At 37.0% G+C, this 13,940-nt stretch overlaps 1 protein-coding gene across 1 annotated transcript; it reads right to left on the bottom strand.

Annotated features, from left to right (window-relative positions):
* Positions 1 to 3,803: 3,803 nt before the first annotated feature.
* Positions 3,804 to 6,125, bottom strand: LOC149409089 (uncharacterized). Its single transcript, XM_089650142.1, has 2 exons — positions 5,010 to 6,125; positions 3,804 to 4,433 (listed from the first exon to the last, which is right to left on the bottom strand). Exons 1-2 carry the CDS (start codon positions 6,093 to 6,095, stop codon positions 3,804 to 3,806), a joined length of 1,716 nt encoding a protein of 571 aa, XP_089506268.1. The 5' UTR covers positions 6,096 to 6,125.
* Between the last annotated feature and the right edge of the window lie 7,815 nt (positions 6,126 to 13,940).

Here is a 13,940-nt window from a genome sequence, read left to right as displayed (position 1 = left end):
AAATGACACTGAGCCCTGAGCCCTTATTTTATGAATGTCACAAACCATTGTCAATGAGATTATAGGGAAAATTAAAGAAAGTAAGTACTATGCTATAATGCTGGACTGTACAAGGGACATCAGTCATCAGTAGAGTCGAACAAATGTCCGTTATAATAAGATTCATCAATACCTGCACCGGTACAATTGAAGAACATTTTCTTGGCTTTTTGGCAGTTTCGGAATCAACAGGAGAATTTTTAACAGAAACAATTCTCAAAGAGCTAGAAAAATATGAATTAAATATTCAAAACTGTAGAGGCCAAGGCTACGATAATGGCGCAAATATGGTTGGAATCAACAAGGGAACGAAATCCAGAATACTGACCATTAATCCAAGAGCATTCTTTACGCCTTTTGGCTGCCATAGTTGGAATCTTATATTAGTAGACGCAGCCAACACATCATCTATGGCAAAGGTGTTTTTTGGGTTTATCCAAAAATTATATGTCTTATTTTCAAAATCCAGCAAGAGATGGGAATTACTGAAGGATACATTGAAGATATCATTGAAATCATTGTCTGATACAAGGTGTGAAAGTAGAATCGTTTCCGTTAAAGCTATTTTATTTCAATTTGATGAAGTAATAGATGGCGTAAATAATCTGAAAACTCAATCTGGAGACGCAGATACTCTCTGCGATTGCGAAGCAATTATTACTGAAATGCTTACTCTAGAATTTATTATTTCGATACACGTGTGGTATGAAATATTAATCCGTGTGAATAATATAAGTAAAATCTGGCAAAAAGTCAATATAAATTTAAAGATCGCTATTGATAATTTATGCAATTTTCGTGACTGGATCCAAGAATTTCGGGCAACAGGCTTTAATGAATGTATTACAAAAGCTTACGAGTTCATAGAAAAGAGCAGTTATGAGATTCCAACCACTTTTAAGTAGAAAAGGGCTCGCAGAAAAAAGAGAATGTTCAGTTATGAAGCTGCAGATGAGCCTATTGATTCTGCTGAAAGTAGATTTAGAATAGATTTTTTTACTACAATGGTTAATGCCATCATACAAGATACCGATACGAGATTTACAGCACTCACTCAATACTACAATTATTTTGAATTCTTGTATGAAATAAATAATTTAAAATCCTTTACAAATAGCGAACTTTTGAAACACTGCAATGACCTAGGTATATTACTACAACATGGAGAAAGCAAAGATATAGAATCCTATGAACTATACGAAGAACTGCAACTCTTAGTTCCTAACATACTATTCCTAATAACTATTAAAGATACCAAAAATCTGATTGAATATATAATTAAAAATGAATTGCAAGACATTTACCCTAATGTTTATGTTGCGATTAGAATTATGCTGACTATGCCAGTAAGTACATCATCCGCAGAAAGAAGTTTTTCGAAATTAAAAATAATAAAAATTTATTTGAGAAATAGCATGAAACAGGAACGGTTATCTGCTTTAGGAATACTATCAATCGAAGCAGAGTTAGCTTCAAAAATCGACTACAAATCCTTACTTACAGACTTTAGCAAAGCAAAGAGTCGAAAGGAATTATTTTTGTAAAAGATTAGACTATATAAATTTTAAAAAAAAAGCAATATACGTATGTTTATGTCTGTATAGATATGTGCACCTACGTATATATTGTGTGCTTGCATGCACCCATATCGAAAAAAAATTATGTTCATTCTTTTAACCTAATGCTTAATTACTTGTTTTACCCTTTCTATTTTCTACTTTTTATTTTTATTTTATTAAAATGTTTTCAATTTTTAGCATCACTTATCTAGATCCATTTATTATGTTCACACTAGACTACATATATCATACAAAGTAACAATACTCCATTGGTCACCATGAAACAGGCAGCCGCCTAGTATGGTGTTCGAATATATCTACTTTATGTAAATTGTTGGTTATGTATCATGTGTTTTATAAATAAATAAAATAAACTCTTTTTAAATATTTTCTGCAAAATTATATTTTATTTTTGTATTCATAAAAAATGGTAGGACCACTGTGTTGATGTATAAAACAGGTACTGAAAGAAAAGGGCCTCGCGGATGCGCCTCTGCCCACGCTCTGATTAGTCCACCACATATAGACTATATTGGTCAGAAGTCCACTGGAGAATGCTTTCACAATAAAATATATACGTAGATTTAGAATATAAGATATACGTAGATTTAATCTCAAATGACCTACCAGGTAGGGATTGTTCTGTTTATTATCTCCATATATAGTTCGTAATAACATAGATTATTGAAGAAATGTTTTATATATTTGTAAAGCGCCCTTCAGGTGATTTTGCACAAAAACGGCGTTAAACAAAAAAACGGAGGTCAAGTTGTATTATTATCTAATAAAATTAAAAAATTGAAAATTTTACGTAAGAAATACAACAAAACTAAAAATAACATAATAACTTTACACAAAAAGGAACAAAGTAGACATTGTTTCTACACTGCTAAATAATAAAATGGATGGTTCAAAATTGCTACCAGTCATTGGTTTAAATGTTCCAACGTGTTGGACTAGGCGCACGACGCTTCTTTATATAGAAGCCAACAACACTAATTCAGCAAATAACTTTCAAATCACTCGCGTATATCTAATACGAAAAATTACTACTCATATTTTGTTAGCATGATTTTATTATTTTATAAGCACTTAAACTTAATTTTTCAAAAAAAAATTATAAGCAGTCAATTATGATTCGTGCACACATAAACCCAGAATCACAAAATTCTGCTCCTCTCTCCACAAACTTTCCTCTTTTTAAATAGTTTTACTCATATAGTTATCCAGGTGAAATTACTAAGACATTGAATATAGATACATAATAGGTTCTCTTATCAAGTATAATTTAATACACCTTACCAATTGTATCATCACTGAGCATTTCTAAAAATAAAAATAAAAAACATATTATTAAATGTATAAGAATAATATGGCGATTTCCACAATCATCCTCCCTATGGTTTACTGTTCTGAGGCGGCATTTTGTAGTTTTTGAAATGATTATCTTAATGTCTTTACATTGTATTCATCATGTTTACAAGTAATTATAGCAAGTTACTGTTTGCAAGTTATTATTGATTATCACTTAGTTTTCTCAGACATGTTTCATTTTAGTTAGTATACTAGATAGTTGATTTGTTAGGGAATTATATATTTTTTCACCATGAAATTTAATATTTCTCTGTCCAAAAGATGTATTGAAATAAGTTATTACTCGAAATTTTCGATTTTTTCTCTGGTTAAGTATTTATGTTGAGCAGCGGGATATTCAGAAATTTGAAATTAAAGCTTTCGTGGATTGAAAATTAAAGATATTTCATGTGTAGGAGTTCTAACCAGAACGTTTAGAATTTTCTTAAGCGTAAACCTCTTTTTGGGCTATGTTGAGCAGCTCTCAGTGAGTGATCAAGGCTGGTCTCTATTCATTGGTCCGTAGACTTTCATTGGTTCCAATTCCAAGATATTCCATGTTTTTAAAGTGTGTTATAGTAGGACAGAGGCATGATAAAACTTGATAACGTTCCTCGTACGATTGATTCATTAGAATTCAAGTAATACGGGAGTTTAGTCATCCGACCAATCTCCTATGGATGTTTGGAAAAGTTATGTTTCATATGAGTCTTCAGATGGTTCGTCAGCTGGCTTTTTTGAACAGTTGCACTCGGAATATGAAAAAGGGTTTTCTCCACTGTACATCAGCGTGTATTTCTTCAAACTTCCTTTTGGAGAACATGGATAGATGCACTAGGAACATCTGAACGGTTACTCTCCAGAGTGAATCAGAATGTGTCTCGTCAGATGGAATTTTCGAATGCATGAATAGTTGCACTTGGAACATGAAAAAGGTTTTTCTCCAGTGTGAGTGAGCATGTGTTTCGTCAGGTTGTTCTTTTGAGAAAATGAATTGTTGCACATAGAACATGAAAAAGGTTTTTCTCCAGTATGATTCAGAATGTGGATCGTCAGACTGCTTTTATGAGAAAATAATTTGTTGCACAGAGAACATGAAAAAGGTTTTTCTCCAGTGTGAGTGAGCATGTGTTTCGTCAGGTTGCTCTTATGAGAAAATGAATTGTTGCACATAGAACATGAAAAAGGTTTTTCTCCAGTGTGAGTGACCATGTGTTTCGTCAGGTAGCCCTTTTGAGAAAATAATTTGTTGCACAAAGAACATGAAAAAGGTTTTTCTCCAGTGTGAGTGAGCATGTGTTTCGTCAGACTGCTTTTATGAGAAAATAATTTGTTGCACAAAGAACATGAAAAAGGTTTTTCTCCAGTGTGAGTGAGCATGTGTTTCGTCAGGTAGCCCTTTTGAGAAAATGAGTTGTTGCACATATAACATGAAAAAGGTTTTTCTCCAGTGTGAGTCAGCATGTGGCACGTCAGACTGATCTTGTGAAAAAATGAATTGGCGCACAAAGAACATGAAAAAGGTTTTTCTCCATTGTGGGTTCGCATATGTACCGTCAAATTTCCCTTTCGAGTACACGAATAGTTGCACTCAGAGCATTTAAAGGGTTTTTCTCCAGTGTGAGTCAGCATGTGGCACGTCAGGCTGTTTTTTTGAGAAAATGAGTTGTTGCACATAGAACATGAAAAAGGTTTTTCTCCAGTGTGAGTCAGCATGTGGCGCGTCAGATTGTTCTTTCGATAAAATGAATTGTTGCACAAAGAACATGAAAAGGGTTTTTTTCCCGTGTGAGTCAGCATGTGACACGTCAGACTGCTCTTTTGAGAAAATGAATTGTAGCACATAGAACATGAAAAAGGTTTTTCTCCAGTGTGAGTGAGCACGTGTTTCGTCAGGTAGCGATTTTGAGAAAATGAGTTGTTGCACATAGAACATGAAAAAGGTTTTTCTCCAGTGTGAGTTCGCATGTGTGGCGTCAAACGTTTCTTTACAGTAGACGAATAGTTGCACTCTGAGCATTTAAAAGGTTTTTCTCCATTGTGGGATCGCATGTGTACCGTCAAATTTCCCTTTTGAGTACAGGAATAGTCGCACTCAGAGCATTTAAAAGATTTTTCTCTCGTGTGAGTCAGCATGTGTCTATTCAGATGGTTCTTTTGTTTAAATGAAGCGTTGCACAAGGAACATGAAAAAGGTTTTTCTCCACTGTGAATCAGCATGTGGCTGGTCAAATATTTTTTATGGAAGGATGAATAGTTGCACTCGGAACATTTAAAAGACTTTTCTCCACTGTGAGTTAGCATGTGGCTGGTCAAATATTTTTTATGGAAGGATGAATAGTTGCACTCGGAACATTTAAAAGACTTTTCTCCACTGTGAGTTAGCATGTGGCTGATCAAATAACTCTTTTGAGAGCATGAATAGTTGCACACAGAACATAAAAAAGGTTTTTCACCCATGTGGGTCAACATGTGCCTCTTCAGAAGGCCCTTAAGAGAAGCCGTATAATTGCACTCAGAACATGAAAAAGGTTTTTCTCCAGTGTGATTCAGAATGTGGATCGTCAGACTGCTCTTATGAGAAAATAATTTGTTGCACAAAGAACATGAAAAAGGTTTTTCTCCAGTGTGAGTCAGCATGTGGCGCGTCAGATTGCTCTTTCGAGAAAATGAATTGTTGCACGAAGAACATGAAAAAGGTTTTTTTCCAGTGTGAGTCAGCATGTGACACGTCAGACTGCTCTTTTGAGAAAATGAATTGTTGCACATAGAACATGAAAAAGGTTTTTCTCCGGTGTGAGTGAGCACGTGTTTCGTCAGGTAGCCCTTTTGAGAAAATGAGTTGTTGCACATAGAACATGAAAAAGGTTTTTCTCCAGTGTGAGTTTGCATGTGTGGCGTCAAACGTTCCTTTACAGTAGACGGATAGTTGCACTCTGAGCATTTAAAAGGTTTTTCTCCATTGTGGGATCGTATGTGTACCGTCAAATTTCCCTTTTGAGTACACGAATAGTCGCACTCAGAGCATTTAAAAGGTTTTTCTCTCGTGTGAGTCAGCATGTGGCTATTCAGATGGCTCTTTTGATTAAATGAAGCGTTGCACAAGGAACATGAAAAAGGTTTTTCTCCACTGTGAATCAGCATGTGGCTCGTCAAATATTTTTTATGGAAGGATGAATAGTTGCACTCGGAACATTTGAAAGACTTTTCTCCACTGTGAGTTAGCATGTGGCTGATCAAATAATTCTTTTGAGAGCACGAATAGTGGCACAAAGAACATAAAAAAGGTTTTTCACCGATGTGGGTCAACATGTGCATCTTCAGAAGGCCCTTAAGAGAAGCCGTAAAATTGCACTCAGAACATGAAAAAGGTTTTTCGCCACTGTGAGTCAGCATGTTGCTCGTCAAATTTCCCTTTTGAGAATATGAACAGTAGCACTCCGTGGTTTCCACTTGTTGTATCTTCAGATCTGACGATAATTTAAAAAAAAAAGGATTAATAGTTGGCTTCATGTGACTTATTACTTTCGTGTGTTACTAAGTGCAGAAAAGCATTCCAAATTCACATAAAAGTAAAAAAATAGGTTCCCACAGGAACAGGTGACTAATTTGTGCTTTGCACTTATTTATACTTTTGAATTGAAACGCCGAGATGTACATAGATAAACTTTATAAAAACAATTTTTTAAGAAATAGTGTTTTCAATGTAATGTAAAGAAATAAAAATTATAATTCTAACAAAAACTATTCATAGATTATATTTTTTAGCTATAGAAAATATTCATTCAAATTCATCTTTAAATATCTCATCAGTATTTTCAGACGTGTTGCAGCAGAATATACCATTTCAGAGGCCGCATGTAATAGAACACTCCAATACTGCACGGTTGATTTTTTTAGGAATTTATGTAAATACGGAAAATCATTGCGACAAGTGTTTATTATTATTTCCCTTTATTTCTGTATTGTAAGCTGTCAGAATTTACTACGAAATTACAGGTTTTAAACAAAATAATAGGTAGCTGAATCGTCATCTTGCTCCCAACATGCTGAGTTGGTTTTCTTTTTACAGAACTAGCGAGCTTCTGCAGCAACCAATTCAAAACACTTGACCATTTAGATTTTCTTACTGCCTTAGAAATGTAATAAAAATAACGGCATATATTATTTTTGAAGTATTTTTTCATTGACCTTAAAATAATCAGCATTCTGGTTTTTTGTTTTGATTAACTGGACTACTAAGAAGGAAAAAACATTTTACCTGCTGTCTTGGCAGTTCTTTCAACGCGTTCCAAGCACTCCTTTTTAACATCCGGCAGGTCTAAGTCAATTTTCGTGTATTTAAATCCCCCTTCATCTTCTTCTCGGGGTCCAAGCTCCGCCTTGATGGTAACAGACTCTATATTAAAGCAACCTGAAAAACAATACAACAAAGTATATTAACCGTAAATCTACAAAAAAACTGGTTTTTAATTAAAATTAAAATAAAATATCTTCGACAAAAGATAACATTGATTGACCACACAGGAGCAAGAAAAACATGAACAGACTTTAAGCTTAATTTAAGATTTAAAGATGTCAGATGTCACTTCAAGGACCGATCTTTCAAGAAGGAAAGCCATTTACTCTTGACTAGCTTCAGAACACGGTTTTGTTGTTAAAAGTCAATGGAATGATATTTTCTTTTAAAAATATTTATGTATATTTAGTTAATGGACACGAATATATGTCGAAAACAGATGAGGTGAAAATTCAAAGAAACGGGAATTTATTGTGAGCAATACGTGAGTTAAAATGTGCTTTAGTTTAGCAAAGATATATTTTAAAGTAAATTCGTCCTGTCCTGCACGACATTTCGAAACGGACATGGATTCCGAACATCTGAATTTAACATTCTACATTTATACGTATGCAATGCAACTAACTGTCTGTCTGAGTACTCTCCGCATATTCCAAACATTCCTTCTTTATATCGGGAAGATCGAAATCTATATCCGTATGCGGTATTTCATCTCCGCCTTCTTCCTGGGGCCCTGGTTCCGTCTTGCGGGAAACAGTCTCTTGAATTGGTAGATCCATGGCACTGCTGTGGTTGCGTTTGGCAATTGGTTCCGGCCCAAACAAATATACCTAAAACAGAACATAGTTATGACGGAACCTTACATTGTTTGTGCTTTAAATATTTGGTTTCGCTTGTAATATTCTGTAAAAACAGTGAAATAGTATACATAACTCATTATTGGAAATAACGATATAATTACATTTGTACCTTAACCTTGAAGTTAAAACATTTCAAAAAGTCGACGTCAATAGTCAGATAACTCTACATTTATAAATAAATCGGTATTAGCGTTCTGCTTTTGGTACCGATTGGCATTAGTTAAACTAGGAAGTTTTAGACATTTGAGCATGACATTAGAACAGTGGTCGCTTCCAAAGTGAATAGCAATAAAAATAAGAATTATGACTAACTAATTAATATAAACTAGCGTAACTATACTTAATAACTTAATAATAGCGTAACTATATCACAAGTATGGAATTATACATTTAACTGCGCGGGTGACTGATTAAACAACGGACGGTAAAGAAAACATGTGTCAACAAAATATATGAGTTATACATAGACAAATCACTCTTTTGAGGGTGAATTACCTAATACAAAAAAAAAAGTTATACATAGACAATAGAGTCGTAGACAATTTTTTAAAATTATTAAATTAAAATAAATTTGGTTTATAGATTTTCACGGCCAAAAGCATTTTTGTTGTGTGTTTTTGGGGTGTTATGCCGTGTTGCGCTAACTCCTTCTTTAGCCGACACATCTTCGGATCTTCCGGGTCTGCCCTGATGATGGACACTGCAACGCTGTCCTAAACGTCGGCTAAAGAAAGAGTTAGCGCAACACGGCATAAAACCCCAAAAACACACAACAAAAATAATATAATTTTATTTATGTCATATAAAAAAATTACAGAGTATATCATTAGTAAGTAAAATATCTATATGTAAGTTATAAACAATGAAATTGTTGAGTAACTTATGTTACAATAATAGTTTCTGTTCTAAGAACGAACAGGGGTTGGAATAGCCGCACTTTAAAGGGCTATTCCACACAGATAAAGTATAAATGAATTATATGGCTTGTGACAGGCGATGCAAAAACACAATACATAACGTTAATTCACAATCAACTTACCGGTGAAATGATGGTGAAATCTGCATAAGCCTCATCTGTCAACACTGGAACGGGATTGTCGTTCGTTATCACACGTTATTTTAGATTAAATTGCGATAAAAAATACGTAAAAAATACGATTATTCCGATAACACAACCGGGGATCGATATTGACAGGACGAACCGTTTTTGTGCAACTGGCTCGGCTCACGGCTTTCCGTCGTTTTAGCTGACTTGTGCGAACTTAAACTACACAGTTCAAATTCTGACGATACGATTGGTTAGTACACGGCCTGTCAAAAGCAATTGGCGTTACGGAACATTCCGCCCACCAAAATACAACAACGTGTATTTTAAAGAAAATTTAGAAACAAAACGGGCAATGCTGTGGAACGTTGCGTGAACGAAGAAACAGTGAAAAGAGAGAAGAAAAAGAAAAAATATATATATTAATAATAATAATGAAAATGATAAGAAAGAATGCGCCGCGGAAGCGAAGATGATTAGTCACATTGACTAGGCAATGGACATAATTTGGTTAATGGTCTCGTGAGAAGAGAACCATTCGATGTACGAACCGTAGCGATACGAACAACGCCGTTGGGGCCTGGATGACAATGTTCTCGATGTAGAGCGTCTATCACAAGAGAAGTCAGCTTAGATTCGCGAGGAAATAGGGCAGGATGTTTATACTCGAATTCGAGCCCAGATTGAGATAACCTGCCACCCACCCTGAGCACACCGTGGTCGTCAATGAAGGGATTAAGCTTCCGCATTTGTTTCGACATAAGGTTGCCCTCTTTCAAGCGTGTGATATCATCATTAAAATGTACATGTTGAGTGCGTTTAACTACTGTCAAAAGTGAAGTGTGAATTTCGGCACGGTTTAATGGAAGATACAAACGACGAGATTCTTTATTCCGTAGGTTGTATATGAATCTAAGACAGTAACCGAGAATGCGTTGGGTCTTCCGAATCGAAGAAAATTTAACTAGTAATAGGTCCACCATATTTTCGTCCTGTTGGACAAATAAAGATCGAACTCGTTCCTCAGAGTGAAGTTCAATTTCGTCGAAATTGCCATCGAACAACGGCCAAGAATCGGATGACTGGATCAGCCACGAAGGCCCCGCCCACCATAACGTGTTATCGATCAGATCGGCTGGAGATTGACCACGAGAAGCGACATCCGCTGGATTATCTCCAGATGACACGTGAAGCCAGGAAGTCCCTTCGAGGGCATCTTGAATGTGACTGGCACGGTTAGCCACGAAAGTCTTCAAGTGACACGGAAGAGAACGTAACCAGGCGAGCACGATGATTGAATCCGACCACGCAAAGATATTGGAGATCGGAAGCAATGGTACTTATAAATCTTTGACGAATTTTAATAGATCTGCTAGAAGAACTGCCGCACACAGTTCAAGGCGAGGCAATGAAATCTTTTTTGTGGGGGCGACTCGAGACTTGGCGCAAACCAAATATATTTGAACTTTATTGTCAACATCCATGATTCGCAAGTAATTGAGGCAGTATTCCGGAGGCAGATCGGCGAGTAATTCTGGTTTGTTACTAACCCACTTCCGCAATTCGAATTGACCTCGTTTGAACAGCTCGATAACTTCGGTTTTCATTTGTTGAGCTTGTTCCAAGCTGTTACAACCGGTGACGATGTCATCTATGTAAATATCCGAAGTTAGCACACGACGCGCTAGCAGTAAATCATAACCTTCATATTTGGTCAACTGTTTGACAGTACGACAGGCTAAAAATGGGGCGAAGGAGACACTATAGGTTACAGTGTTTGGTTGGTACTCTTGGATGGGTTCCGACGAATGAAAACGCCAAAATATTCCTTGGAAAGCACGATCTGGTTCTTGAACCAATATTTGGCGATACATTTGTCGTACATCAGCAGTAAACACTACCGATGGTATACGGAATTTTAGCAAAAGCTCCAGCAGGTTCTTTTAAAGCTTTGGACCGATAAGCAAGGTATCATTTAACGAGGATCCGTTCACATCCGTCGCTGAGGCGTCGAAAACCACTCTTAACTTAGTGCTAGCGCTGCCTGGACGAAGAGTGCAATGATGAGGTATGTGATACTTTCCCTTGTGCAAATCTTTTCCAGGGACACGAGTCATGGGACCACTGTGTAAATAATCAGTCATGAAAGCAGAATATTGTTCACGTAAGGTTGGATTTGCTATGAGTTCGCGCTCGAGGGAATGGAATCTACGTAAAGCGATCTCATGCGACCCTGGAAAAGAGATATCCCTTCCCCTTTCTCGGAAAGGCAAGGATACGATGTATCTTCCCGAAGATCCGTCCCGTGAGTGGTCAGTGCAGTACATTTGTTCACAAAATTGTTCCTCAGGAGTGAGGTGTGAAGACTGGGGAATGGTGTCTAACTCCCACAGTCGCTGAACCTCTTCGTGGAGCCGGTCCTCGTTAGTAACGATGAAAGATTTCGTTTCGTGAGCAGTTTCCGAACCAACTGAACCTAGAAGAAGCCAACCGAATGCAGAATTGAAAGCTGATGGCTGACGTGGACCACCATTCACATTACCAGGTCTCAGAAGAGAAGAGAAAACCTCAGCACCCAAAAGAAGATCAATCGGTCCCGGTTTGTGACAGTCAGGATCGGCAAGAGGCAAGTCTCTCAACTGATGCCACGATGACTTATCTAGACGAACAGTTGGCATGTTGCCACAGATACTAGGCAGCGTAAGTGCCTTGATGTTGAAGAGAACCCGTCCCTTAACACCGATCTCTAATTGAATGATTCCTGACGTGGTTGCGGAAGATTGGCCTAAGCCGCTAACTCTCTGAGAACTGGCTTGACGAGGGATGCCTACGAGCTCCGCAGCACGATCGGTGATGAAGTGAGCTTGACTGCCCGAATCGATCAATGCGCGAAAGGTTTGGAAACGGCCGGATGAATCGCGAATGCCAACATTGGCGGTCGACAATAGTACTATGGACTTGCCTCCTAAGTTGGTGAGGACCTGAATTTTAGAGTCGGAAGAAGGCTCCTGGTCCGTAGACGTCGTGGAGTGTTGATACTGATCTTCCAAAGAAGCGTTTTCGTCTCGATGGAGCAAAGTATGATGTTTTTGCTGACATTTTTGACATGTAAACAAAGATTTACAATCTTTAAGATAATGAGAAGAATGAAGACAATTGAAATACCAACGGTGTGATTGAACAAACTGTAGGCGATCCTGAACTGACATGAGTGCAAATACCTTGCACTTGGAAATAGAGTGGTCTTCATCGCAACAGGAGCATTTCATATAAGTGGTGGAGTACGAGGACCTATTTGTTTTAGGCTGTCCTTTCTTAAGATCGCAAAGAAGCGCTGAAGTGAGTTTTTTGGCAGCCTGATTAAAGTTCCGTTCAAGAGGTTTGTCAATAGTACTGCTATCGCGAGTCGAAAAATGTAAGTCTCGTACAAGAGCTTCGCATTTGTTATAAAGAAACTCTTTGAGTTTTAAATATGAAGGCAGCTTGGTAGGAGACTGAAGTTGTTCGAATGCGCATCTTGTAGGTGAATCTAATTTCGACAGAATTAAATAACAAAGCACGAAGTCCCAATTATCTGTTGGGAGATCCAATTCTTTTAAAATTGTTAAATCCTCATTAAATACATCGAACACGCGACGGAATTCAAAAGGATCGTTGGGCGGAAAATTTAAATTCAGCATTTCCCGCCAACACGTAAATGCGAGTTCACGCGCGTTACGATAGCGCGCGATTAATCTTTGATATGCTTCAACGTAGTGAGCTCCTTGTACTGGAAATGTCCGAATTAACCCTAAAGCTTCTCCAGATAAACATGAGAACAAATACTGCATGCGTTCGATGTTGGATAAAGATTTGTTTTCATGAATCAGAGCGTTAAACATGTCGTAAAATTCGGGCCATTGCTTGACATTTCCAGAAAATATTGGAATGTTTATTTTTGGTAATTAAACGTTTGTGCACGCATTCGCGGTTTTACAATCGAGAGGCTGACTGGTTAACTCCTGGTAAATTTCGACAATTTGATAATACATCTCGTCAAAGGTTTCGCGAATTTTATCCTCATCAATTTCGTTTGTGTCATCTAAAGCTAATATACGCTAACAGTAAGTTGCACTTAGTTGCATCGTGCAAAGCGCTTTTTGCTATTTCATGTGTCTTGACTAACCTATTATTCGCTAATGTCCGTTTACGGCGCAATGTTTGAATGGCTGGGGCCATGTTGAATAAACACGATTGGAAACGTACCCAAAAACGAAACAAAATAAATGATAATAATTTAATCTATTATAATTATATGCGCGGTAGGTCGTAAATACTCAAGCGCTAGGTACCTACCTAATTACTGTTCGAATTGATTATTATTCAAAATTTAAGAAACATTCCACAGCATTATCCGTTTTGGCATAGATAGATTATAATCTTAAAGTTCCCTAGTTTCGGCACCAAAAATGTTCTAAGAACGAACAGGGGTTGGAATAGCCGCACTTTAAAGGGCTATTCCACACAGATAAAGTTTAAATGAATTATATGGCTTGTGACAGGCGATGCAAAAACACAATACATAACGTTAATTCACAATCAACTTACCGGTGAAATGATGGTGAAATCTGCATAAGCCTCATCTGTCAACACTGGAACGGGATTGTCGTTCGTTATCACTCGTTATTTTAGATTAAATTGCGATAAAAAATACGTAAAAAATACGATTATTCCGATAACACAACCGGGGATCGATATTGACAGGACGAACCGTTTTTGTGCAACTGGCTCGGCTCACGGCTTTC

This window comes from Hesperophylax consimilis, unplaced genomic scaffold (assembly GCF_061612785.1).
Source record: "Hesperophylax consimilis isolate HC1 unplaced genomic scaffold, BYU_Hcon_1.0 scaffold_36, whole genome shotgun sequence".
Taxonomy (NCBI): domain Eukaryota; kingdom Metazoa; phylum Arthropoda; class Insecta; order Trichoptera; family Limnephilidae; genus Hesperophylax; species Hesperophylax consimilis.
The sequence above is the reverse complement of the archived record's forward strand: the minus strand, read 5'-3'. Positions and strand labels throughout refer to the sequence as shown.